The 26,814-nt window shown below is 40.8% G+C and overlaps 2 protein-coding genes across 10 annotated transcripts; one reads left to right on the forward strand and one right to left on the reverse strand.

Moving 5' to 3' along the window:
* Positions 1–578: 578 nt before the first annotated feature.
* Positions 579–11,926, forward strand: fubp1 (far upstream element (FUSE) binding protein 1). 8 transcript variants are annotated; one of them, XM_080778246.1, is made up of 20 exons: positions 579–706; positions 1,217–1,340; positions 1,856–1,891; positions 2,241–2,280; positions 2,393–2,439; positions 2,531–2,602; positions 2,702–2,759; positions 2,880–3,042; positions 3,344–3,442; positions 3,638–3,826; positions 3,950–4,052; positions 4,313–4,555; positions 4,712–4,872; positions 4,996–5,153; positions 5,434–5,561; positions 6,131–6,256; positions 6,533–6,607; positions 7,290–7,352; positions 8,122–8,288; positions 8,617–11,926. In XM_080778246.1, the coding sequence occupies exons 1-20, from the start codon at positions 617–619 to the stop codon at positions 8,623–8,625; spliced, it is 2,151 nt and encodes a 716-aa protein (XP_080634372.1). In that variant the 5' UTR covers positions 579–616; the 3' UTR covers positions 8,626–11,926. The 8 variants fall into 8 exon arrangements, with proteins under 8 accessions (XP_080634372.1, XP_080634373.1, XP_080634375.1 ...); XM_080778247.1 differs by having other exon boundaries at positions 1,217–1,307; XM_080778249.1 differs by lacking the exon at positions 6,533–6,607.
* A 250-nt stretch (positions 11,927–12,176) lies between these two features.
* miga1 (mitoguardin 1) lies at positions 12,177–26,771 on the reverse strand. Of its 2 annotated transcripts, none has more exons than XM_080778256.1 (16): positions 26,685–26,771; positions 25,260–25,425; positions 23,881–24,046; positions 23,254–23,378; positions 22,001–22,133; positions 21,618–21,766; positions 20,389–20,515; positions 19,678–19,769; positions 17,781–17,890; positions 17,535–17,607; positions 17,307–17,393; positions 17,101–17,199; positions 15,994–16,128; positions 15,753–15,806; positions 15,460–15,576; positions 12,177–13,859 (listed from the first exon to the last, which is right to left on the reverse strand). In XM_080778256.1, exons 2-16 carry the CDS (start codon positions 25,356–25,358, stop codon positions 13,641–13,643), a joined length of 1,785 nt encoding a protein of 594 aa, XP_080634382.1. In that variant the 5' UTR covers positions 25,359–25,425; positions 26,685–26,771; the 3' UTR covers positions 12,177–13,640. The 2 variants fall into 2 exon arrangements, with proteins under 2 accessions (XP_080634382.1, XP_080634381.1); XM_080778255.1 differs by having other exon boundaries at positions 21,597–21,766.
* Between the last annotated feature and the right edge of the window lie 43 nt (positions 26,772–26,814).

The following is a 26,814-nucleotide window of genomic DNA, read 5'->3' on the forward strand; positions in this document are numbered from 1 at the left end:
AATTGAAAAATGCCAGTCTGCCTTGATCCCCCCTCCCCATTCATCATTAAAGGCTGTTTTGAACTAATGATTTTCTTTTCTTCATTTTACATGTGCATATATGAGACAGTAGGCTAGCAGATAGATTACCAATCAATTATATTTGGGATCAGTAGACCTAAAGGTCTGTTATGTCTGTCTGTGAGTTACCATCAAAAGCAGTAGGCCTATATGGTAACCACTTTAACATCAGCTGTTTGAAGATTTGCAGATCTGCAAGCTTGTGAGCTTGTCTGCTATTTTTAAATAAATCTTGACAAAATATAAAGAATGTGGAATAATTTAACAACAAATATTGTGTCCCTGGCACAACACATTTTCAGATGGGGGTCTTTAGTTTCTTTGCATTTGCATACACATACATTGACATCATGACATGAAACCACGCACGCCAGCCTACATTCTGACGTCATCAGTCTCCCGCCAACCGGCACTCGCACACCGGACGTTGTGTCTTGTGTGAGATATCGCGAGGCGTGCTCGTGCTGTGTGTTGTGCGCGAGATTCCCACATGAATGAAAACAGCCATCTTGTTCTCCCGGACACGAGCTCAAGGCACAGAAGCTAGAGCAGAGATATGGCTGACTACTCGAACGTGGCTCCCCCGTCGAATTCAGCCGGAGGAATGAACGACGCTTTTAAAGACGCATTGCAACGGGCACGACAGGTAATAATGGCTTTGATCGCTCGCTTTCGCTGGCGGTATCGCACTGGGAATGGAATGGGATCGAGATAGATTGGTTTTGTTGACGTTTTTTGTGATTTTGTTAATGTCCTTAAATAACCGAGCCAGCGGGAACCTGTCTCCATCTTAACCACGGCTACGCCACAGTGACAATGCTATAATAGTGGCTTCGCACGATTTTATGCGGAAAGCGCACATTTATTCCTGGCGTTTGTATTTGAAAAGACAGTGCGGTTATTAATGAACTGTTAGAAAAAAAAGCTATGAGTCGTAATTGGGCATTTGTGTAAGTTAAACGCATATCCACGAATGTATGTGAGCTAGCTTGGTGGCTAATCTTGAGGTTCCTTTGTTGGCTCATAGTCACACTTCCGGGCCTAGGCCACAACTATGCGTAGTGTGATGACTATGATGTGACTATTTTACAATATACATTAAAACATCTAGCCACATTTTGTTTTAAAGTGTCGTCGGGTGTTTGTTTTTTTCTAGATCGCAGCCAAGATAGGAGGCGATGGCGTGGCAGCACCGAACCAGAATGATTTTGGCTTCGGAGGCCAGAAGAGGCCTTTAGAAGATGCTGGTGGGTATTTTCCCATGCCTAACCACAATATAGGTCAGTGGCCCAAAATGCATTCATTGCAAAGCCCCATCCATTACTTAACTGTATATGTAAACATCCGAGGTAGTATAATTTTTAAATACATAATGCATTATTAATTTGCTGTGTGTGTACTTCATACAGTAAAGTCCTTAATGTTCACTTAACTAGGAACCAAATGGATCCATATGGGCCCACCTGGCTCTAGTACAGTCTCAGGTTTGCAAACGGATAATAAAACCACTGAGGATCTTACTGTATATGAATGTTGGTGGTTGGTTTTTGCACACAACTTGTGCTTGTGTTATGTACTTTGTGTGCTGCTGTGTCTGAATGGATTCAAGTGTTTGAATGTGTGTTTAAAATAAATATGTAATTCTGTGCTGCAATCACGTTGCAAACAACCATGTTGCTTTGCACTAAGCATTGTCGTCCACGAAAATAGCATGTTTTAGAATGGGACTGGCACGTTAGTAGAGTAATGGGTACTTAAAACTGGTGTTTATGAAGTCTCTTTCTCATCTTTTCAGACCAACCAGAGACTAAGAAAGTAGCTCCTAGTGACCGTGAGTATTAAAAATTAGTTATTAATTGGTATTTTTTAAATGGAGGCCAAGTTGCCTTGCATGTTGATGTCCCTGACATTTGCATAACTAGAACCCGCCTTAATTAACCTTCTTGGTGCAAGTAAACGAATGCATGAGAAATGGCAAACTGCAGCATAATATAGAGAAGAAATAGTGTTTTGTCAGGAAACTATGCCAATATTCCCCGTAGTATTACTGGAGACTTGAGCGTGACATATCCATCCTTTTATGAAACAAATAGTCCAATTTATGTTTAAGTGTAGTAGTAAACCATTTCTTTGTATTCCCAGGACTATTGCTTTATTCATGTGGTTTTCTTTGTTTACAGCTTTTTCAGCTGCCATGGGGGGAATGGGTGGTGCGCCACGGTATGTATTCTAATTCCTATATCATGATTAGACTTGTTGTTGTGAGACAACATATGGCTAAAAAAATATAATGCCAAATCATTAATATCATTACTTTCTTGTTTTTTTTTAGGTCAATATCAGAGGAGTTCAAGGTCCCTGATGGAATGGTTGGATTTAGTGAGTTGACTCTCCTGTTCTTTAAACACACGTAGACCAAGTGCTTATTTTATTGTGTATACAATGTAACTGTGTTTTGTTTTTGCTTCAGTTATTGGAAGAGGGGGCGAGCAAATTTCCCGCATGCAGCAGGAGTCTGGATGCAAAATACAGATTGCCCCAGGTAAGTGTTGATGTTTTAACTGTTGGACATTATTATAACTGTAATGGAAAACCTATACAACAAGACATGTGCATCAACTATTCTGTTTTTGCTTTTTAGATAGCGGAGGAATGCCAGACCGGTCTGTTACATTAACAGGAAATCAAGACGCCATCATGTAAGTTATCAGCCACTTCCATGTGTTCCTTTCCCCTATAAATGAGCCCTGCAACAAGTTACAAGACAAGTCACAGATTGATGTGGTTTGCTGACCCTTTTTTCTTTAAATCTTAAATAGGGCCGCAAAGAGGCTGCTTTCAGAGATTGTTGAGAAGGGACGACCGTCGCCAGCGTTCCACCACAATGATGGCCCAGGCATGTCTGTCCAGGAGGTCATGGTCCCCGCTTCCAAAGCTGGTCTGGTCATTGGGAAGGGAGGGGAGACCATTAAAAGCCTTCAGGTGAGCACACAGTCTGCCCATTGTGACTTAATTATAAATTCACAATTAAGGACCCGGCTGCGTTTTTCTGATTTTTAGCTACATTTTTTTGGCTGTTCTCTCGTCACACGTCCAGTCGACAAGGACCTTTACACTCTTACCATGTCAAGTGTTCCAGTGTTTCATCATAGCACACTAATCTTATCTTGTTGTGTTTGAGGGGTACAGAGTGTTAATTCTGTTTTTCACTTGCATGCAGTCTCTCTGGTTCACATGTCAGTAGACATTGTATTGATGATTTTTCACTAACTTGAACCACCAGGAACGAGCTGGAGTGAAGATGGTCATGATCCAAGAAGGACCTCAGAACACAGGCGCAGACAAACCTCTCCGGATTTCAGGCGAACCCTTTAAAGTTCAGGTGGGCATCTTCACCCGGATTATACATTTCTGTAGGCTGTTGTCCTCTGGTTTTTCCATGTGTATTGATATTAGTAGAGATTGTCTTCTTGTTGTTTACCATACCCCTGGACTAAACCTGAAACTTCTGTGATTAACATACCACACTATAATTATCCCATGTGTCATTAATCAATTTTGGTCCTTGTCCATCCAGCAAGCCAAAGAGATGGTGATGGAGTTGATCAGAGACCAAGGCTTCAGGGAGCAGAGGGGAGAGTACGGCTCCAGGATGGGAGGAGGAGGAGGCGGAGGTGGTGGAGGAGGAGGAGGAGGAGGAGGGGGAGGAGGAGGTGGAAATGGAGGAGGAGGAGGAGGGGATAGCTTAGATGTAAGTAGAGTGGAAGTAAGTACAACCTTTTATTCTGAGGGACGCCTGAATTTAAAGGTTTATCTCATCTTAATACATTTCCATCAGCAGATATATTTATTTCCAGCGAGAGACTGATTGTATGCCGCCCCCATCCAGGTTCCCGTCCCTAGGTTTGCCGTGGGAATTGTAATTGGCAGGAACGGAGAGATGATCAAGAAAATTCAAAGTGATACAGGTGTTAGGATCCAGTTCAAGCAAGGTGAGTGCCTTCCTGAATCTGTATAATTGGAACAAATACTTTCCCTGATATTTTTGAGCCCCTCCTACATCCAGCTTTTAGTTACTGTCCACAAACTGTCTTAAACAAACATTAAATTCCTATTGACAATGAATGGATAATTTGGAGTCATAGTGTCTATTTTACGTCATGATGATAAGAGCGCCGCTCACTTCACGCTGGTTTTGTAATGCATTCAGGGGTGAGTGTTGACCATTAATCCTCTTATTTCCTTAACGCAGACGACGGCAGCACACCAGAGAGGATAGCCCAGATCATGGGCCCTCCAGAGCAGGCCCAGCACGCAGCAGAGATCATCACTGACCTGTTGAGGAGTGTCCAACAAGGTGGACCTCCGGGTGGCCATGGGGGCGGCAGAGGAAGGGGTCGAGGACAGGGCAACTGGAACATGGGTCCTCCTGGTGGTCTGCAAGAGTTCACCTTCACCGTCCCAACCATGAAAACCGGTCTCATCATTGGAAAAGGCATGTGGCTGCTATTTCACCACCAAAAATATGAAACTATAATAATAGTCATAATTCCAGGCCACAGAACTGTCTACTTGTTTGTCACTGACTGTTAATAATCCATCTAATTAGGTTGTGTGTGTTTCCTAATAGTCTGTTTTTAATTCCATCCAGGTGGTGAGACAATCAAAGGAATCAGCCAGCAGTCTGGGGCCCGGATTGAATTGCAGAGAAACCCACCCCCCAATGCGGACCCCAACATCAAGATGTTCACTGTGCGTGGCTCCCCACAACAGATCGACTATGCCAGGCAACTGGTGGAGGAGAAAATTGGGGTGAGGGGTGTTTAAACAAATGGATCGTCTAGTGGTCTACAATTATGTTTAAGAAAATGTTGCAGAAAATATTACAGATGTATTCTTTGATCTTCATGTTTTGTATGTTCTTCTTCCTCTTAGGGTCCCGTCTCTCCAATGGGAGGCCCACACGGCCCACCCGGAGGACCCCATGGCGGTCCAGGACCCCATGGGCCTGGACCAGGACCACCTGGCCCACCTGGAGCCCCCATGGGCCCATACAACCCTGGCCCATACAACCAGGGACCTCCTGGACCACAGTAAGTACAACTGGCCATCAGGGGAATTGAAACTATAAGGTTGTCTTGTCATCTTAAGCCTTGAGCTTTAACCCATTTCGACCTGGTGCTACCTATACGTTGTTTTACCTTTAATGCCAGCTGTGCCCTCTGTGTCACATACACATGTCTCGTATAGCAACATTATTTAGTAAGGTTTTCAGACAACTTTAAGTTAGGTTATAGGAGGTGTCTAAATGGGTTAAAAAAGAAAATCTTTGTTCAAATCACAAACCCTACTGACTGTCTTTTCCTCCTCCAGTGGTCCGGGACCTGCACCCTATCAGCCTCAGGGATGGGGCAATGGCTTCCCAGGACACTGGCAGCAGCAAGGCCAACCAGATCCCAGTGAGTTACCACTTCATACACTGCAAGGCCAACCAGATCCCAGTGAGTTACAATTTACAAATTACAATTTAGGCATTTAGCAGACGCTCTTAATCCAGAGCGATTTACATTAAGCAAGAACAAAAAGCATGGGAATACATAGCATAAAAAAGCATTTATCATGAAGTGTAAGCTAAGAAAGTAACAGTGGAATATCTATATAATGAAACTATACATATATACTATACTATGCTATACATATGTACTATGACGTGCTATGACTACATAGTACATACAATGCAATTATAGTGCTGTCTACATAACATGCTATAAGTCTGTATCAAATGCTATCTAAGTTTACAGAAATGCTATCTAAGGGGCTTACCACTTCATAGACTGCTATAGTTTTAAAGTTATGTCATTAGTACAAATGCCCTTTAAAATATAGAACAAAAGGAATCTACCAACGCGCCTCAAGCCTGGACTGGCCTTCAAAATCTATAATAAAGCTGGTGGTAACCTAACCACAACTCCAATTGGAAATAGTCACCATTTGGTCAATATTCCTCAGGGCAGAGCTATATGACTTGTCTATTTTCCCCCTTATGTATAAAGCTTTCTTTTGTCTACAGATAAGGCGGCAGCTGACGCTAACGCAGCGGCTTGGGCTGCCTACTATTCTCAGTACGGTGGGCAGCCTCAGGCTCCCATGACGCCCACCGGCGGAGCGCCTGGCACAGCGCAGACTAACGGCCAAGGTAACGCTCTGCTTTACACAACGGGCTACATTTTTCCTTGAGGAAACAAAGTCTTCAGTGAGCATAGAGCAGCGTAGGTGAAAAGTTTTGGTGAATTGGATTCATCCTTTTTTTTAGTATGCATCTCCTTAGAGGAAATAAAAATATAAAAACACCCCTCTTTCTATTTGGCGGTCAGTTTTCCCCTTTAGCTAATCCTGGCAGGTGGTCTTAGTTTTTTTTTCTTTAAAGAAAAAAGGAGAATGGTTACCAATCATATTGTACCATCTTTAACAGGTGACCCGCAGGCTCCAGGCCAGAGTGGAGGGGCAGATTACACCAAGGCTTGGGAGGAATATTACAAGAAAACGGGTATATCTATGTAGCTTAAGCGTACTATACTTATTACCAAAACTTAAGGCAGTTTAAACGGCTATGGGCCACATAACTTATTCCTGGGAGAAAATTGGAGGTGTCGTTGGCTGGATCCCCTGTCATCCCCTGTTGTTCGGCATTCCAGCCCATACTATTCTGTTCAACTCCACACACAGATGTAAAGAAACAAGACGATCACCTTTTCCTTCAGTCAAAGAGTAGCTTATCGAATGGACTACCATAGGGCTCTGTCCTCACTTATGGCCACCACTTGATCATGTGATATTTGTTAGGTTGCATGTCCAACAGGAACTTCTCTTGGTTGCCTAGTAATGCATTTTGCTCTAAATGTCTGACATGCTGTTGAGTGTCTAATAAGGCTGATCATTAAATGTAACTATTTTAAGAAACTATTTACCAATAAGAACCCTAACCAACATTCTTCTCATGGATGTTTTTAGCACTGCTAGCTAAAAGACCTTTCAGGTGGACACGGGTTAACTGCTGTTATTACATGATTAGAATTGAATTAATTTGTTAAAATGAAGGGTGTAGTAATATGAAATGCAAAGGTCAATTGCATTGTAATTTTTGGGATTTTGTTTTGTATGCGAAATTAGAGTAGGAGGGTGATGGGTGTCGGTGGTCTGTTGGTTAAACAAATACCATATCTTTCTAGGTCAACAGAGCCAGCAGCCCCAGGACTACACTAAAGCCTGGGAGGAGTATTATAAGAAACAAGGTAGGTTCTAAAACGTAGTGACTTGCCTTGTAGACTGAAAGGATAATTTATACAATAACATTAAAGTCAGAATGTAAATGCACTTCAGTTTTGTCGGTAATGTACCCAAATTAAAACGACTGTCTGTTGTAGTGATGTGGGAAAACAAGATGCAGTTCTGTTTACAACCACTAACTACCGCTGTTTCTTGAGTTTTCCCAGTGTCTTTAAATTGAGTGCCATCAGACATCATGTTTAACAGAATGAGTCCCAGCTAAGCAATCGATGCAATTTAGGGCTCCAATGCAAAACTACTTGAGAACAACCGTTATTGGCAGCAACTGAGGTTAATGGTGTTAATGGCCATCAACCAAGGTTAATGCTGTTATATGGGCAGCTGTGTTCCCCTTGCAGCTCTTTTTACAGTAGAGTTGTCTGCACACAGCTGCCCCAAAGCAAAGCAGAAGGATTCTGTCCTGCCACCTAAAGCATTAGTGGCTGGTTCGTTCACCCTCTCACATTACAGAAGTTCATTTTAAATTAATGTTCCACAAAGTTTCTTCCAACCGTCTTAAAATGTAATGAGGCTGCTCAAATGTACCGTTGTACGTTGTTAACATCAACTTAATAACTCGACTGCAATAATGCAAAATTAAAGACTTTATTTTTTTTATAGCATTAAGTAAATGGCTAGTAATGAAAGTATGAAATGTATTAATCCACTAGCCAGCATCAAGTGAGACACATGCCTAGGAGACAATACTGAGAAGATTGTATTTGGTGTTTCCAGGACAAGCTGCCCCTCAGGCCACTGCAGCAGCAGCAGCAGCGACTGCCGCCCAGCCCGGAGCCCAGCAAGACTACAGCGCTGCCTGGGCAGAGTACTACCGCCAGCAGGCCGCTTACTACGGCACAGGCAGCCCTCAAGCCATGGGCGGCCAACCACAAGCACCCCAGGTACACCCCTGCTAAGAACCTGTCCTCCCTGCATCCATCTTTCTGCCTCCTCTTCTGTATGTTTTTTTTTTAATGTTCTCCTACACCCAACCCACCCAACCCTGCTTCAAACTCCCAGTGCTTTTTTCTTTTTGTCTTGACATTGCCTTAACCCTTTATCCTCAGGTTTTGCAGGGCAGCAGAGGCAAAGCAAAGGCAGCAAAGCAAATTTAATAACATTGTTTCCTCCCCCTTTTCACGCAGGCGTTTATTTAAAATTTTGGGAAGCTGAGTCCACTGTTTCTGCTGTTAACATGCCATGTATCTTCTATGTATTTCTTCTGCACAGGGCCAGTAATGTGAAGTGGACATAAAGTAAATGCTACATTGTCGAAACAAAATCCTTTGTTTAATGTATGGATGCAGACGCCTTGATGAAGATCTTAATTTCCTTGGTTTGAAAGTGTTTCACATAGATGGCGAATTACCCAGCGAACACGTCCTCCTTTTTTTCTTTTTTCCTTGTACAAATGCTTTGTTTTTAGTGAGGTAATTATACATATGGTCATTCCAGCCCTGTTATCTACATACACTGTGGTTAGTACTCATGTTTATTAACTGTAGTCATTATATGTAAATCATCTCAGTTTTTAAAATGAATATTGCCTGTTGTGTTTTTGCAATAAAACAAAATGAAACCTCTGTGTTGGTAAGTTGGGGCAGTAGAGAAGGGGTTGAAATGACATGTTTTTTTTTCTCGTTTATTTCTTTTTTACCATGGGATGTTTTGAAGAACATTTTCAAGTGCAGGCCCTCATTGTTTTTAGTTATGTGAAAATTTACTGACTCAAAGTTGCGCTGTCCTGTCTCTCTCTCCAACTGTCTATACAGCTCCTGGTTATGTTAGATACATGCGTTATATGCGTGCAATGATTCTGAGTGGTTCAGACCAATGGATTTCCTTGATACCCATTTCTCAATGTGCTGTTTATTGATCATTGCTCTTTGACTGTAGCAACAGGCAGATGTGTTGTAAGAAAGCTTAGAGGTTGTCTTATGCGCGTGCGTTAACTGCGGAGATGTGGCGTACTCTTTTTAATCTCGCCTGGTTTGCTGTCTTTGGGGTAGTATGCACTGTGTATTTGCTTTGATAGATACTTCCTCCTTCACAGGAAAGTTTAGAAAAGCGGTAAGCAAAGTATATATATTGTTTTCACTACTTCCTCCTGGCTGCAAGAAATCAATGCATACTTCTAGTTTTTTTGTGCTGTTCTTTTTCAGGACAGTAATGTAAAGACACCACTGTACAGAAATATTAATTTGCATTGAAAAGTACTGTTCTCTTCCCCCCCATGTCCCAAGTGTCTGAAAGTGAACCCAGTTGTATAAATTTGATGGCTTTTTTAAAAACATTTTTGATACTATAAAACACAATTACAAACATTTTTTTGCTCTTGCCCATTCTGTTAGTGTTTATGCAACATAAGAAGTTAAAGTTTGTAGGGTTCGGAGGTGGCTAAAGCAAGTCCTTCCATCCAGTTGAGCCCTCCTATCCTGTAAGTACAATACTGTGACACTGAAGAAAGAATAATTTTCTTCCATGTTTGAGAACTTGCATATACAAAATGTAGAATTTTCTTGCCAAAATGGTATTGCAATTTCCCCCCTTATGATTTGGGTAAGTATAACATTTTGAAAGGAGAGGCAAAGTGCTTTGATGTGTTTTTGAGATTGTTGCAATCACCCCCTTCATTTGACTGCATTATTGTGCATTCTGGCGCAGTACTCTTGACTGGTATAGAATTATTTGAGTTTTCAATTGTAGCTTGTTGTAGGTAGGAATTGAGTGCCAGTTTGATTGTTCTTCTGTGAACTTTGAACGAAGGGCCCCTGATGTGTAAGAATACTCTAACACTTGGTAGACCCATCTAAGGTTTCTGTATGTTTTCCCCCCCGCGTTTGAACATATGACTTGCCATGTGCCATTCAGTTAAGATGTGATGACCATGCTGTTTTCAGAATGTTGTTTAATCCCCAGAATTAACGGAGTTGCTCAGAGAAAAAGACGTACTGCATTATTTCTGACTCAAACACCATTGTAGCATGTATAGATTTCTCCTGTTCTCAGATGTCTTTATGAGCATGTGGAATGTTAGTTGGACGTGATTCTGATTTAGCTCAGTGATGGGAGAACTAACTGTTACCTGACATGCCATTTGAATGAGCACTGTTCAAAGTTGAAGTCAATTATCTGGCTGCATTGTTAACTCATGGCAAACAGTGAAATATCTGATCTTTGCAGTGTCATCCCAGATCTTGCACCTTAGGTTCTGCTGCAGTAACACAGGTAAGCAAAACCTAAGGAAACAAAAGTGTTTGACCTGTGACATGACAAATATCATACACACAAAAGATGCTTAGTATTTCTTTCTTAAGTTCCATGCTGCATCTGTGCTTAGTTGTCGCCCGGTGATGTGCAGGATTTAAACGGAACCCCTGACAATGTGCTCTGATCTGTGCTCTGATCATGAATTTATTGCATGGTATGACATGAGTTATGACTTGTCTTTACACCAAGCTCGACTAGGTATTGCAATGTTTTCAGAACGTCACCTGCATAAGTTAACCTGTTTGTTGCCTTGGTTAGTTAAGCTCTTTTTAGTCACATGTGCTTAGTGTTCAATATAAGTCATATTTTATATGGTAAGTTTTAAAGTCGGTTTATATCAATGATGCTTTAGTACTCTACCGATCTCCTGTTTTGACTTTGGTAAAACAAATGCATGCAATGCAAGCCTTTTTTTGCCATAGGTTAGCAATGTGCTCAATTATTCAAGTCCAGCATTGAAATACATGCTCTTTTCTGTGATGGTGTGAAGACCTGTGAATATACCCTTAAGTGCAGTGCAAATCTACTACTCAAACACTGCTGCCTTCACTTCTCACACAGTGTTGGAGGATGCTGCAAGCTTAGGTCATAGAAATCAGGCCCTGTGGTAGTTTGTCCCCAAAAGGAGGAATCCTTTGAGTCTGTCCCTCCGCTGTGAACGTAGACCATTCGAGCGCTCCAGTGATTAAGGTAAAACCAAGCAATGCAATCAAATGACAAATTTTGTGATGATCGCAAAGTGTTGGTCAGATGGGTGTTTTTCAGCTTGGATTGACTGTTTCTTAACCATGCCATAGTGTTAGTTGTCTGATGGACTGTCTTTTCATTTTTCATGAATCTCTTGAATGCCTTCACCACTCACTGTCATTAGGACTTTTGCATAGAACCAATGCTTTAGAGAGTTGGATGAGGACCAGGTACTGTTGGGCTTTGTGGGTTTAAATGTGAGAACTCTTAGTTCTGTTGTCAGTAAATGGGAACTGTTTTATTTGAATCCAGATTTTACTTTGTTGAAAAGGTCACATACTGTTTGAAGCTGTCGATTATCTCTGCGTGTGAGATGTTCTTTCCCTCTGAACTAAGTGTTTCGACAAAGACCGCATTGAGGGGTGTAGAAGACAAAACAGAAGTGAGAAAAATAAGGAGCATGCCTTAGAGGTAAACGAAGGTTTCATGTGCTGTGTATAATAAAGAATGTATTAGTTTTATTTGTTTTGACCGTTTTTCCCATTGTTGCCATGTCCATAATAAAATTGTAACATAACTTATACTTGTCATTGTCAACTCTTTATTTCACTAATATACATTACACCCACTAACTACCTGACACTTGCTCCATCCAAGTTTGGCAGAATGGCTAGTATTTCTCCCCCTTCTGAAAAAATGTGCTAGGAAACCCCTTAAGAGATTTAAGTTTAATTATTCCAAATGTGTTTCAAATTAAAAAAAAAAAAAAGTTTTGGTGCTTTAATGTGCCTGCTGGCAAGTTTGGAAGTCACACATTTATTTGGGAAAACAAGTGAGTTTAGATACCATTTATTGCTCATGTGTTTGGCTATCGTCATCAAGAATACAGATGAACCATCTTATATTATACAAGCATAGTTGACCACATTGATTTAGGATTTCCCAAAAACTTTCAATACAAGGCATAATTAGCAGCTCTGAATGTGGGTGGGCTGGATGACCGTAAGGCCAATATGAAGGCATTTATGTCCAACCTCTGGTGTTATATGGTGGTTAACCTTATTAAACCTTCCATTTGAAACTCTTTTTTGCCATGGTCACTGTTCATTTCTAGAATGACCGTGTCGCATTCTCCCTTGTTTCAAGATGGGTTTGGACCACAAAGGTTAAATTGTGGGAGGTTTGCCTTTAATTGGCATTACGTTTTAACCCTGAGGTCCTAGCAAGATCCTCCACAGTACAGACCACAAAGCTAAACTTCTACAAGGGTCTAGAAATCTATATATACATATATTGCTATCTAAAATAAATAGATTCCCCTCCAACCACACACACCTAAACAGCACTTATCTGACTATTTACAATACACATAGCAAAAAAAAAGTACAGAAGCTCACATCAAAGAGAAATTATAAAATTGTGCCATGATTTATAAGAAGATATTTGTATGATAAAAAGTTAACCAAAAACACCAGTGTCACTTTATATTGGCCATAGTGTAGTATATTTATACATTAATTCTATCCCCCGTGTGTAAATGTGACACATGAAAGCGCTTTAGATAAAGGCGCTGTATAAATGCAGACCCTTTACTTCATACACTACAATGAGACCATTATAAAGTGGTACTTAACATTAAGGAGTTGCCATGGCACCATGAGAAGACATGTACTGCGGAGAAGGTCACACCATGGAGGATCATGTTATGTAGCGAAAGGCAGATGAGACACAGATTATTTAATTGGTCCTTCCAACATGGGAACAATAAGATGAGTTATGATGATGGGCTTTTCCCCCTCAATTAGCTCCTGTGGAAGCACACCAGAGTTAAATAGTAGTTGCAAGCAACTGTTCTAACCTGCCTGAAGCACCAGGTGGACAGGGTTCGCAGATTAAGTATTATTCCGAAGGTGTTACATAAATTGTCAGTCTCAAAAGCATCGTTGCTATTGGGCGAAAACCTTGTGTTCATATTTTTCATTGGTTAAAAACCTCAACCACTTTCCCTTTCAGAATTCTAGTTAAAAATGCATAATAGAGTGGCGTTTTTAGCTTTTCCCCCCTGTGACACAAATTATGCTTTTGTGTGACACTGCCACTGTTGTACGATGAAGTAGGGTAGTAATTTATGAAAAAAAAACATGGATAAGTTAAATTCGAAGTCAGTGATTATCTTGACATTCACACAAATGTAACGGGTCGAGCCCCATTCATTTGGTATTCACAAGTAGTTTACAAAAACCGCCAGTCATTTGCAAACTATAATTCGTCCCGAGATCTGTTTGCATCTCTCAGTCTCACTGCGTCGTGGCCTCCAGGAGGGTATTGGGCACCAGCTGTACCTGTGGAGAGGCACATCCGTTGAGGTGTGGCAGGGAGTCAGTCCCCAGGTAGGCCAGCAGCAGCTCAGAGTGCCAGTGCAGTAGGTGGAGCATGTCCTCTGCCAAGCTCTCCACTGTGGAATATCGAACTTTTTCCATGTCAAAGATGTCCTTCAGGAAGGACAACACCTGATCCTGCAGGCAAGTCATACATGCACCATGATGAAGCAAAGCAATTACTGTTGGTGTGTCATATCGTAATAGTTATTAAGACTTTAATTGGAGACACTTCAACACTGTCTACTTGAATGTCCGGAACTGGACATACAATACACCCACTAATGCAGTGATACTCAACCTCAGGCCCGCGGGCCACATCAGGCCCGCGGGACCATTATGACTGGCCCACCAATGAAAATCTAAAAAAAAGAAGAAAAAAAAATCTGGAAAATGAAATAAAAATAAATAAATCTGAATGAAGTTATCTTTAATTACATTATTATAAGTAATACTATTAGAGTTGTACTATTACTCGAACGAAAATAAAAGCTTGGGGGGGGGGGGGGATGCAATGCAAATGAAACACATACTGTGTATCCCTATTCCCTGACATAATTTTATAGCTAAACGGACAGAATTCTATTTTATTTGAATGATGAAACCCAGCTGCCATTAATAGTTGGAAATGGAAATGGAAATTGCGGAAATTGTAATTGCGGAAATTGCGGAAATGGTGGAAATGGAAATTGCGGAAAATGCGGAAAATGCGGAAATGGAAATTGCGGAAATTGCGGAAATGATAATTGCGGAAATTGCGGAAATGGTGGAAATGGAAATAATGGAAATTGCGGAAATGGAAATTGCGGAAATTGTAATTGCGGAAATTGCTCTTCACTTATAGCTATCTATTTTCAGGTAGATTGTTTTATTTTACTCAGTCAGCCATATCACTACTCATTTTTTTTCATGAAAAAGGTCATATCTGGGTAATCTATTTTCAGGCAAATTGTGTTTATTGTATTTTATTTTACTCAGCCATAACAATTCATTTTCTGTTAACCAACTTGCTGGCTGGCAGGCAGGCAGACAGCTACTCATAGACAGGCAGACAGACAGACAGCTACTCATGGAGAATTGGACAGGCAGGCAGACAGACAGCTACTCATAGACAGGCAGGCAGACAGCTACTCATAGACAGGCAGACAGTAAGACAGCTACTCATTGACAGACAGACAAATAACTACTCATGGACAGACAGACAGGCAGGCAGGCAGGCAGGCAAAGAGCTACTCATGTTATGTTATTATAACAGCTACTCATGTTATGTGCAATAATTTGTGCAGTTATGGAAACAGCTCTTTGTGTTTATGCAAGAAAATGTAACACATTTATTTATTTACATATTGTGTGCATGCACATTGTACTTTGATACATTTTGCGAAAATAAAGCAATTGAAAGAGAGAAGTTATCAAGTATCATTAATGTCGTAATTTTATCTACTGGCCCCTGGCCCCTTGCCATTTTTGTAATGTGGCCCACAGGTAAATCTATTTGAGTATCCCTGCACTAATGTGTAATGTGGGTGTATTGTTTTGTCATCAATTGGAGACTGCGATACACATTATGGCCACACTCCCTATTAATGACGGGTGACTCCATCAAAATGTTGGCCAAACAGAGGCGATGCAATGCAATGACATTTCATTTCTCATTGTTTTGGTGGAGAAACTATTATACACAAAAAGGAACTAACAGGCTGAATCTATTTCATGCCATTATTAACGGTTAACTGACCTTGAAGAAACAGCAGAAGTCATGCAAGGAGCTCTTGGGTCCGAGGAAGCCCCAGGCCAGGACTGGGCTGATATGTTCACACACTGCATAGAAATGGGCTGTGAAACCATCAGACACCTGGGGCGAAACCGAAAGTGGCATGCAGGGAGTTAGCAAGCTGTCACATTAGGATTGTATGATTATATTTTAACCGGATACACAAAGTTGATCTAAGTTGCCAGTGTAAATGTACTATTATGATACAGAATTTGGAATTACGCGATACATGAATATCTTTCCGTCTTGTACAATACCTTCATGTGTTGTCTCTTCTGCTTCAGGACTGACCAGCAACTAGATGCCACTGCCTGTGAAATATTTGAGTCAGATTAAATGTCTTTAAACACTATTTTATTATCTAAACCCCTATTTTATTATATCTAAAATTATAAATATTTGAATATATAACAGCTCAAATATTCTCTTATGGGGACTCTGGTACTTGTTTGAGAAGCACTGCATTAAACTACTGTATGTTTCTCGTTGCCTACTCACCGTCTCCTTGAAGGAGCTGTTGAGCCAGCGGTTGTTGAGAACATTCTGGATAGAGACGGGAGGGTTCTCCAGGTCATCAAATGAGTCCATCAGGATGAAGTCCAGCACAATGTCGTAGAAGTTGAGGTGTTTGACCTAGCCAGGAGGAATAGCCAGGTTGAGTTGGAATCAACCCTGAAGGGCCACTTCACCCCTTTTGCAACCAGATCCTATTTAGTTTGTAGTTTAGGAGACAAACACTTTCCTGGGGTTTTTATGTGGGTAATATGTGTTTTTAGATATTTCAGTGTTTCAAAGTGTCCATGGGCTCCATGATGTCATGGACACTGGGGTCACTTATTTCCCGGACTACATGTTGTCTCAGTAAGACAGCCCTCCCCCTATCCACAAGGAGGAGCAGTGGACCAAAGCATTATGGGAATTGTAGTCCAGGAAGGAAGTGAGCCCAGTGGAGCCCCATGGACACTTGGGAGACAAGTGTTTCTTGTCTCCCAAACATCATTAAAATAAGATCTGGTTGCAAAAGGGGTGAAGTGGCCCTTTAAAATGACAAGTTGACTGAGAACGCCCTAGGGTGAGTAATGCACACATCTGCTTAGTACAACACTACTGTAGGCTACTCAAAGCTATGACTGATAGTCTCATGTCCCACTTTTCAATAGTTGTGCCCCAGATGTTAAATAATTATCGAATTGTCAAGGCCACGTCTATGATACTTGTTTTCGTTCACTTTGCATGCCCAATGGTTGAAACAGTACACTATGTGAGGGGAATTAATTAGTCAAACATCCTTGCTACATATTCCTTCCAGCTTGAAATTGTGAAGATTACATGACTTGTTGACAATGTTTCTCTTGTGTAGTCTTTTCTGTGGTATGTTTATGAGGAAAGATACAAACAGTTGTATCTTTGCAACTCTACTGAGCTCTCTGAATTATGAACAACATATTGAGGAAACGTTTGTAAGAAACAGGTTCTTATGAAGAAAGTTCATAGGAACTCCTTGGCCAAGCCAGTTGGCTAAAGAGTTCCTATGAACAGTGTTTGTGTGCACACTGTCTGTGTTAGTGTTTACTATTGTGTGTACCATAATAAATGGAATCTCACCCCATGTGTGGCGAGTTCTACTTCAGTGTTTTCCCAGTGTTCTGTTTGTTCCAGGAAGGAAATCATCTCTTCAAACACTTCCTCAAATCTTATCGGGTTCTGGCAGACAAAAATGAAAATGTAGTGAAAATGATCAGTCTTTTGTTTGAGAAGTTAAATTTGATGTGTGTGAAATGGATGTAGGACTTTTGCAGGTTCAGTCTTGCCTTTCTTGCTTTAACAATTATAGAAGACAAGATTTTCTTTCCTGTTTCAGCCAGAAACGTCCTGGTCGTCGTCTCGTACAAAATGAGCTGTAGGAAAAACAAGACATATTTTATAGCCTCAAGTCTTATTTATGCTTCTTTATACCGAAGCATATATAGCTCATATGGCTTAGAGTAATAGTGAGTTCATGTTTATCTTTACTGCACATACTAAGGCATGAGCCATACCTGACACGCCTGCCGTACACAATGCAACTTGGCCAAGAAGTCCATGTCCCCAACACACTCAAGCGTCTCTGTTCTGTCATTGAAAAGGTATATAACACTTATAATAAATAATTGACATGATGTAGGTTCTCTGCATAACAACACCCATTCCACCTAGGATTTGGAGAAGATATTCTTCGACATAAGAATCTGAATAAATGTAAGGGAACATAGTAACACACAATCGGATGCAGCAGGTAATCCTACCGTATCACCCTACAGGAGATGTTACCGTCCTCTGCCATCTGCAGTGCCTCTTCGTAGAAGGGGTAAATGGCCACAGCACTGGAACTCCTTAGCTCTCTGTGCTCTGATAGCTGTGACACAAAGGGACAGCATGCTGTAGGTATAGGAAACTGGGTGCCATGCAGTGAGGATTGAGGACCCTCATAGAAACTATAGACCAGTGGTTCTCAAGCATTTCCATGTCACGGTCATGGATCCCCATGTGAAAAGATGAGGTGCCAAAGAACCCCATAAGAGAAGATTTGTGTACAGAACTTTTCTACAATAGTAGATCTATAAGCTCACAATGCGTCGCATCACATTGTGTGAGCTTGTAGATCTACTATTTGTGAATAGCCGTATGAAATAAGTGGTTAAACTCATGTTTTGTTTGTGCTTTCACTGAGCATTGTTTTTCTGTTGATGGATTACATCAGGTACATTAGGTAAGTAGTTAGGTAGGTAAATGTTTTCTGTTAATCCCCCGTGTGAAGTTAATAAAGTAAGTCGTAATCATGGTTAAGCATATTAAGCAGGTCACAAGTCCTCGTGTCTAAACCTGAAACGTCCTGTTCCACAGAGCTCTGGCTCTACTAAACCCTTAGTCGCCTTGAGCTAACCTCGCTTCCCCAGGCTTTTCCAACCGTGAGCAGTCCTGCTTTGATTAACCATGCAGGCTGTACCGACAATCACTCTTGCTAAATGTCCTTAAAGGACTTTTTTTTTTTTTTGGTTAATGTTTTAGGTTGTTATTAGAGAAAGCAAAAGATGAGTGTTAATTTTCTTTCATTTGCTGCTTTCTTTCGTTTTAGCGATTTTAGCTATTTGGTGGGGGCATTCGAACAAGTGACTAAATATGTATTTTTATTACAAAATGTTACGGTGTTTTTTATTATTATTATATAGTCCTAGACCCCGAGAAATTACATCTGGCCACACAAGATCTACTGAATGTGAAGGGGGGTACTAGCTAGGGGGGATGCCATACTGTGCGTTGTAGGCTCAATATGTCAGTTTGTCACCTCCTCCATGACAATCAATAGATCCCGTGATCTTTCATGGCCAGATGAAATTTTATAGGGTCTAGAATCTAGACCCTATAAAATTACATCTGGCCATTTATTATTTACTATAGTCCATCTAGATGGACTATAGTAAATAATAAAAAAGAAATCGCTATAACATTTAGTAAAAGAATACATATTTAGCCCCATGTTCGAATGCCCCCACCCATCTTTTACTTTCTCTAATAACCTAAAACATGAACCTTGGTTGAAAAAAGCTAAAGTTGTCCTTTAAGGAGAGGGGGTGGTTAAACCAGGCTATATACAGTACAATGATGGAGGAATGTTAAACGGTCTAATTATAGATAACTGACCCAGTTCTACTGGCAAGAACTTACCCTGCGTAATCAGTGCTACAACATACAGAGAACACACAGTTGGGGTTCATTTGATCCAACCTTCATTCTCAATAAATCATTGAAGATCAGTGATTCTTAAATAAATATGTATCAAAAGTAAAACCCATGAATCCTTCATTTAACACCATGGCACTAGTTACACAGACGGACCTCCAGTTGACAAACATAGCCGATACAAGCTCACAAGACTGAGTAGGGAGTGGGACGTTGTGAGTAAATTAGAGCAGAGCTGTTTATGCACGGGAGAACTAGGCCTGTATCAAGCCCCCTGCTGTTACCAAGCTTCAGTTCCTACAGCTGAGATTACGTAGGCATAATTTTCATTTGTTTTTTATAAAGAAAAGAAACATTTCCATTTAAGTATATTAGTGGTCAAATGAAAAAGACAAACGATCTTTTATTAATTTATCCGTCAGTAAAATAATAATAATAATGTGTGACAGATGATTGTCTTACCTCAGCAGCAGTCACAAAGGAGTCAGTGGAGGCGATGCTCATGCTGTCTCTCATACAGGCGTCCTCTCTCACTGACATATCTGTCATATTATCTGGTAGAGGGAACAACAAATAACATCCTTACAGAAGCCGTCTCTCAGGTAGGTGTCCTCTAGGTCTTCTCTGGTTGACATGTCTATCTTATCTGGTAACATCCGCTGAAGTTGGAATATTATTTTAATAGATACATGTCTTGTTAGGGCCATTTAACACCTTGCGTTTTGTTTCATATTATGCTGTTGACCTATGGTTACAACCTTCTGCTTATTGTAATGCATGTAATCTTCAATGTTGTGGACCTTTGAAACACTTTGATAAAAGTCTCCCGGGCTTGTCTATTCAATAGCCAGCAGATGTGTGGGATGCAAACAGGAGTGACATTGAAGAAACCGTAGTTGTATTGCATTCTTCCTGACTGCCAGAGGTGTTGCTTAAAACCTGTTGTTATCTGTCTTCTGTGAAACCAGACTCCTACTATGGCCTGTTAACTTTCAACGCAAGTTGTTACAGAAAAAAGCTCTCAGATAAAATCTATGCAAATGCACAAACATTTATGCCGGTCCTTTTCTTAGTTTTTCAAAGATACCCTTTTATTAAAAACAAAAACATGAAATATGGAGTCACAAGGTTTCTGCCCGACAGTAAAGATATTATATAGTGAGTCTGACTGACCCTGTCGGTTGCTGTGTGATGAGGACGACTCCGAGGTGTCCAGTGCTTCTTCAAAGTCCTCCTGGAGACGGTAGGCCTTCTCCAGTAGAGACTCCAGCTTGTGGATGAACTCGGGACTGACCATGTCCTAGAAAAAGGACAGCCATGTTCCACCATTATGTAAGTGATTCTCAAACTATATAATTTCACCCCCAGTTTGATATGCATTAGGGCAGACTCTTATGTACCTGTACACAAGATGTAACAATAAAGTACAGCCCAATGTCCAAGCGATCTCTCAAAGGAGGACCTTTTTGCTAACCTCATTTATACTATAATACCTTTTCATTCTTTAATAAACATAGTTTTGATCTTCTCAGGTTAGACTATTAAGTCTTATGGCTGCAGAGGTAGAATTTGCAACCATTCCTCACATTTGATTCAAAGGAGTTCCTAAATCCTAAGGTGGTCACTCCTGCAAAGAATGTATGTACAGCATACACTGATAATACTGCAATGTACTTCAAATGTTTAATTTAGCCCCCTCAGAAGAGCAAGCACCAGACTCTATCATCTGTTTTGGTGGAAGAGCTTAAGTACCTAACTTGAACTAATCTAAAAACCGTTGTACTACTAATCCTAAGAGTCACTGATGTAGACTGAACCCAGTGACTGAGGTGTTGAGTAATAGCTATGGATGGTATTCATAGGTCTCAAATTTAGACTGTTCCCAAGCGCATATATCTGAGTTTCATATGTTATTAAAATGCATCTAAATGCTTCTAAAAGTCTGACTCATCTTATATATCCTACCATCATTCGAAATTGTGCTTGCTTTGACAGTGTGGCAATAATATACAGCCAGTGACTATATACAATTCTGCACAATGGCTTTCCACTGATACTCAAGCTGAGATGTAAATTGTTAAGCACTCAATATATAAAATGAATTTAATTTGTTAAAGTCACACTGTGTAATATCCAACACATCTGTAGCTCTGTTGTCTGTCAGAACTGTAATTACAATAATTCAGTTTGAAAGAAAATGGAACCGGAGTTAACTACCGGTAGTCAGTCACTAGTGTTACTGCATAGAGAAGCTGTCTAGAACACATTCATATGGAATGGTTCGTGTGACAAATACACCAGTGAAAGGTTATAACAAAACTAACTTTTGTTAAATTGAAAAGGTTAGACAGTATGACTTTAAGATCTTTTCATTTACATACACCTGATGTGCATGTGCCAACCTCCATGCTCTGCTCGGCAATGGCATCTCCAGCTGCCATTTTGACTGAAGCACACGGTGAGGGTGGGATGGCCTCATCATCAGTCTGTTTGCTCCTGAATGTCAATGCCTGCTCCCATCGCCTCAGAGCCTCCTCAAACAGCTCCATACCTGCACGCACACAAACACAAACACACACACACACACGCACACACACAAACACACACACACACACACACACACACACACACACACACACACACACACACACACACACACACACACACACACACACACACACACCTTTCTATGAGTCCTGTGCTGAAAAAGCTTTCATCCCAGTGATCCCACAATGTTTTCCATTCATATGCATGTATTCACTGATGGTATGTTTTCTTTCCTCACCCATAAGGTACAGGTTTTCTGGTGTGGTCACAGGTATGCTGACCACACTGCAGATGTCATCGTCCAGTGATCTGTCCCAACAACTGGATTCATTAGCGCACGTGCAGCTACTGGCTGAGTGAATGCTCTTCACCTGGGAGGAGATGAGGAAGATAGAGGTACACGCTAAGGAAATTCATTGTCATACAACAAATGAGAGATTATTTAGTTGTGATTTTGGCATTGAACATTGGAATATATAAATATAAATACAATTTAATTTAGGCTTCGTAAATACAAATTGCATAGGGCAGATAGGAAAGATAATTTTAATATACAAACTAAGAATCGACTGACATTTAATAATTGCTCACAAAGCTTGTCGATTTCCACTATTTTTTTTAAATGATAGAAAATGTAGAAACATTTTCAACATGGAAACGATTATGCAGTTGGGATCAAAAGATGATGTAATAATTGGGACAGGCCTAAAGCTTGACAGAACAGCAGCAACAAAAAGCATGTCTCAGTTTTGAATGTAGTTGAATGTTATTCACACTGCTTTTACCTGTATTATTATTAGTGTACATTATCCAGGTAAACTTGAGTAAAGTGATATTTGTTTGGACTTTATTTATCTTTTGCAGTGTACCACATTGGTGTGGTTTACTGTGTCAGGAAAGCTCAGATAAAGGACCTTGCAGACTGGACGGAGGAAAACGCAGCTAAAAATCTGAAAAATGCAGCAGTGTGCAGTGTTTAGTGTAGCATCGCTAAAAGGTATTTCAAACACTTTATTTCCAAAGCCAAAGCCAAAGCCAAACTATCAGGCCCTTATCATCTTTGCGCCCTATGATGCAACCTCACACATTGGAAACGTGGATTAAAACCTCTTAAACCCCAGGGGGGTAAAGGTGGTAAATCCGCAACATCTGAGTTGGAACCGGAGACCAATTGGGTCTCCATTGACCTGCTGAGCGCTGTTCAGAGGTGGACAGCCGCTGCCCCCACCGGCGGGGGCAACGGTCAAGAGGTTTTAAAACGAACCATGAAAAGTATTGGTTGAAGCTATTTGGACATACTGTGATCCCATCTTGACCCCTTACTAGAATATTGAGTCTGTTTAAAACGTAGCGCTATAGTACCAATGATTAATCACGTCTACAGTAGCTTACAATAAGGCATTTTAGCTCACCTCTAATACAGAGCCCATTTACACAAGTGCAACTACCGACTACATTTTTGTCCCCCCCAGCCACCAACCATGTATTTACCGAGGTCAGGCTCTGTAAGGACCCAGACAGTTTGCTGTAGGGTCCTCTGTTGGGGAGGTGATCACAGGAATCACCATTCTTGGAGTTGAGGGAGAGAGTGAAGCTGTGTCGGTTGTTGTTGTTGCCTTAGAGAGAGAGAGAGAGCTCTGCATTAGGTTACTTCTACATTGTTTGATAATGTCAGATATGACTGTGACAAATACAGGTTTGAACAAATGCTAGTAATAACCATAAAAGTGTCATCTATAGTTTTAGGCCATTTAATGTAATGCCCTTTATCTATATGACTCTTATGACTAAATTCTAAGTTATAGTGTTTATCTATCTATACCCTGATCTGTATTAAACATGGTAGCTTAGTAGAGGACTAGGCTGACAACCAGTAATTCTGACTATATTATATACTAACCACTAGTCTACGATGTAAATTCAAGATAACAGGTCAGCTTGTTATTGCCATTTATTGGTAGAGGATTAACTTGTACAGTGACTTACTGGCTTTTTTTGTTTTGCTGAATATTGCAATTGCACTACAAAATGTGACGCATAAACAGCTTTACGTGATTAAAAGTATCTTCCATTTGCAAATTGCAGCAATGTAACACTGCCCAGGCCCAAGTCCCTTACCGTTCCTCGGTATGGGAGGGAATTCAAAGCTGGCCTGTTCCCACTCGGGTGACTGGCACTTCTTCTTTCCCTTTCGCCTCTGGAAGTGGCGCGCGAGGAAGAGAAGTGAAATGCCACCGAGAGCGGTGGCAGCCACTAACTTCTTGGCATCTGTGCTAAGGCTCACCTAGAAGGAGACACGTAAAAAAGACAGAGTTAGAATTATGCAACATATGTATAGCATGTTATTACGTGTGTGAGCGCGCACACGGACACGCACACGGACGCACGCACACACACACACACACACACACACACACACACACACACACACACACACACACACACACACACACACACACACACACACAGTATATATGCTGTCTTAGTGTATATACAGTACATATGCAGTATAAGACCCCACAACGATATTTGTCTACCTGCAGAGAAGGCCATTCAAAAGCCAAAACGTCCAGCGTGAACTGTGCGAAATGTGGAGTAAATCTTCCTATGACTAGGTAGACACCTACTGCGAGACAGTGTACTGTCTAGAATTCAAAGTATCATTTTCACACAGCTCACTAAGCCAAGTTCTACAGCTATAGATAGCTTCATTCAATGATGATGGGCATTACATACTACGACTAGGCTGCCACACATTTCCACCAACTGATGATTTATGTAGGGGTGCAGAGCTATGACAACAACAATAATATTGACTGAGTGCATACTACATTAGGCAGAATATTACATAAACAAAAAAGGCACTGAACCGGCGCTGAACCCTGTCGCCATGTCGGTGACACTACACAGGCTATCACATTGGCACTGTCACTTCATGTATGTTTGTGAAAGTATTCTTTGCTACTTCACTGCCAGTCAAATTGTGTATGTTGTATGAGTGAATATACTCTATTCATTCACGCACATTGAATAGTAATTGTTATCTGCGTCCAAGTTCTTATTTGCACAAGAGACAGCACTCTGCCTTATTATTTCTATTCTGTTTACACTGCACGCATGCACGCACGCATAAAATCAAGCTCACCTTTTGTAAGATTGAAGCCTTTAAAATTGGTTATCTGCAAGATAATTACACAATTATTTTGGTGTTGTCTTTAGATGGATTTACAACCATGTAGACTACATCTCATCTGCGTGACGAACTTGTAGACTGAGACTGGCACTGGTGTTTTGTTTAGAACTGAGAATCTTGCACTTATAAAACGTTCTGTCCCATTAAATGTACTCTCTAGTTTAGACTAAAATACAAAAGCCAGGAAAGATTCTGCCGTCTCACTTGAAAGAATTCAATTGGATTCTCACACAATCCAACCAAGCTACCTCCTCCTGCAACGCAACGGAACGCAAGTTAAAACGGACTCTGTGGAGGCCTTTACCTGTGTGAGGGAGTTGTAGACAGACAGTGGTAGGTCCAGCGCACGCAGGGCAGCCACCTTGATGGATAACTGGGAACTAGCGAGTGTCTCCTGTGTCATTGTGGCAGCATGTCCATGACTTGGCAGCCAGCTACTCGCCTGTCCTTGTCACCATCCTGATCTGGAGCTGTACAGGATGGCAACGATGACATGTGAGGGCTTAACCTTGGGGGTAGACAGGCAGGGACTGGCTTATATAAGTCTCTGTCTCACACCTGAGTATGGCAGGGCTCAGGGCTGCTCAATTCATCATTCTACAAACAAGGAGCCTGTTCTAAGTCATATAGCCTATAGGGCCATGCATGTCACATAAGACATAACCCAAGTAACACCAGTTAAGATTACATGACAGAGTGCTTGTTGTAGCAGGTCAGGTCATTATCCTATTTGAAGTTGCCTCGCCATCTGACTAGATAACTTACTGATATATATTCTACTGAGGCATCAATCGGGATGGAATAATGGATGAAATATCGATTCAGGGGTCTCCCTGTCTTCCCAGCTCTTTAGTAAATGTAGTTAATTATCCCTATAGTCAGATGTTTTTGTAAACACTGTTTTCACTTTAAAATAAAGTGTATTATTATTATATAAGAGAAAATGCATTTTCAGGTCAGGATAGCAGGATACAGGATAAACGAGTGAAATTGGAAGTGATGACACAAAGAATAGACTGGAACATTATAAATTTGAAGCTGATGAATGGATACCCTCTCGGCCATCCCACCTGAAAATGTATTTTCTGTTTAGCTACTAAAGAGCTGGAGGGTTGAGACCCCTGTTACTGAACAAACTCTATAGAAATGAAATTAAAATGAAAAAGTGCTTGATACATAATCTAAAAAAACAAAACAACCTTGAGATAATGTGGCTGCAACATTGTGCAACAATCAGCAAGTTAGCAACTGGGAATGGGCAATTGTAAATTATATAATATACATTCTGTTTGGTATAGGCAACTAGTATCACACTGTGCAGTGTTTTATGTTGTTGCACAAGTGCAATAACATTCAATCGTTGTTGTAATACTATGCTTATAAACATGTATCATGGAAAATATCTTATTATGCATCAAATATTCCAAGTAAAGGTCTAAATAGGTGGTGGATTTGGATTTGTCATTACATACAGCATTCCAGACCCTAACCAGACAGCTAGGTTGAACAGATTAGCATTAACACCACCTGGATAACTGACAGCTTGGAGGCTTGGCTGATGCTATTAACTAGCTCTGGGTTTGCTAGTTAGCGAAGAAGACCATGATCCATTCCAAAACATTAGCATGATGCATACATACATTACATACATAGAATGATAGAAATCACCAGCTGCCTAGCACTTTCTAAATGATATTATGTACACACATTAAAATGGCAAAGTCATTACATTTTCCGTGCTTGTCCACTGCCTCTGCTCACTGTCCTGGCGTAGAGGTGACGCTCGCTAGAGCTCCATCATTTCAGTTTCCTGCGTCAAGTCAGACGATCTTCCGGTACACTCATTTAAAGAATAAAGG

The sequence above is a fragment of the Protomyctophum bolini genome (assembly GCF_963924005.1).
Source record: "Protomyctophum bolini genome assembly, chromosome: 12".
Taxonomy (NCBI): Eukaryota; Metazoa; Chordata; class Actinopteri; order Myctophiformes; family Myctophidae; genus Protomyctophum; species Protomyctophum bolini.

What these genes read in the sequence shown, in the direction of transcription:
- fubp1 (XM_080778246.1), top strand. Translation starts at nt 617, where the DNA reads ATGGCTGACTACTCGAACGTGGCTCCCCCGTCGAATTCAGCCGGAGGA. An exon ending in GGAATGGGTGGTGCGCCACG is followed by an intron (nt 2,281 to 2,392) that starts GTATGTATTCTA and finishes GTTTTTTTTTAG; the next exon opens with GTCAATATCAGAGGAGTTCA. An exon ending in TGGTGGAGGAGAAAATTGGG is followed by an intron (nt 4,873 to 4,995) that starts GTGAGGGGTGTT and finishes TCTTCCTCTTAG; the next exon opens with GGTCCCGTCTCTCCAATGGG.
- miga1 (XM_080778255.1), bottom strand. Translation starts at nt 25,358, where the DNA reads ATGACACAGGAGACACTCGCTAGTTCCCAGTTATCCATCAAGGTGGCT. An exon ending in CCTTACAGAGCCTGACCTCG is followed by an intron (nt 22,134 to 23,253) that starts GTAAATACATGG and finishes ATCTCCTCCCAG; the next exon opens with GTGAAGAGCATTCACTCAGC. An exon ending in ATCTCCTGTAGGGTGATACG is followed by an intron (nt 17,608 to 17,780) that starts GTAGGATTACCT and finishes TTTCAATGACAG; the next exon opens with AACAGAGACGCTTGAGTGTG.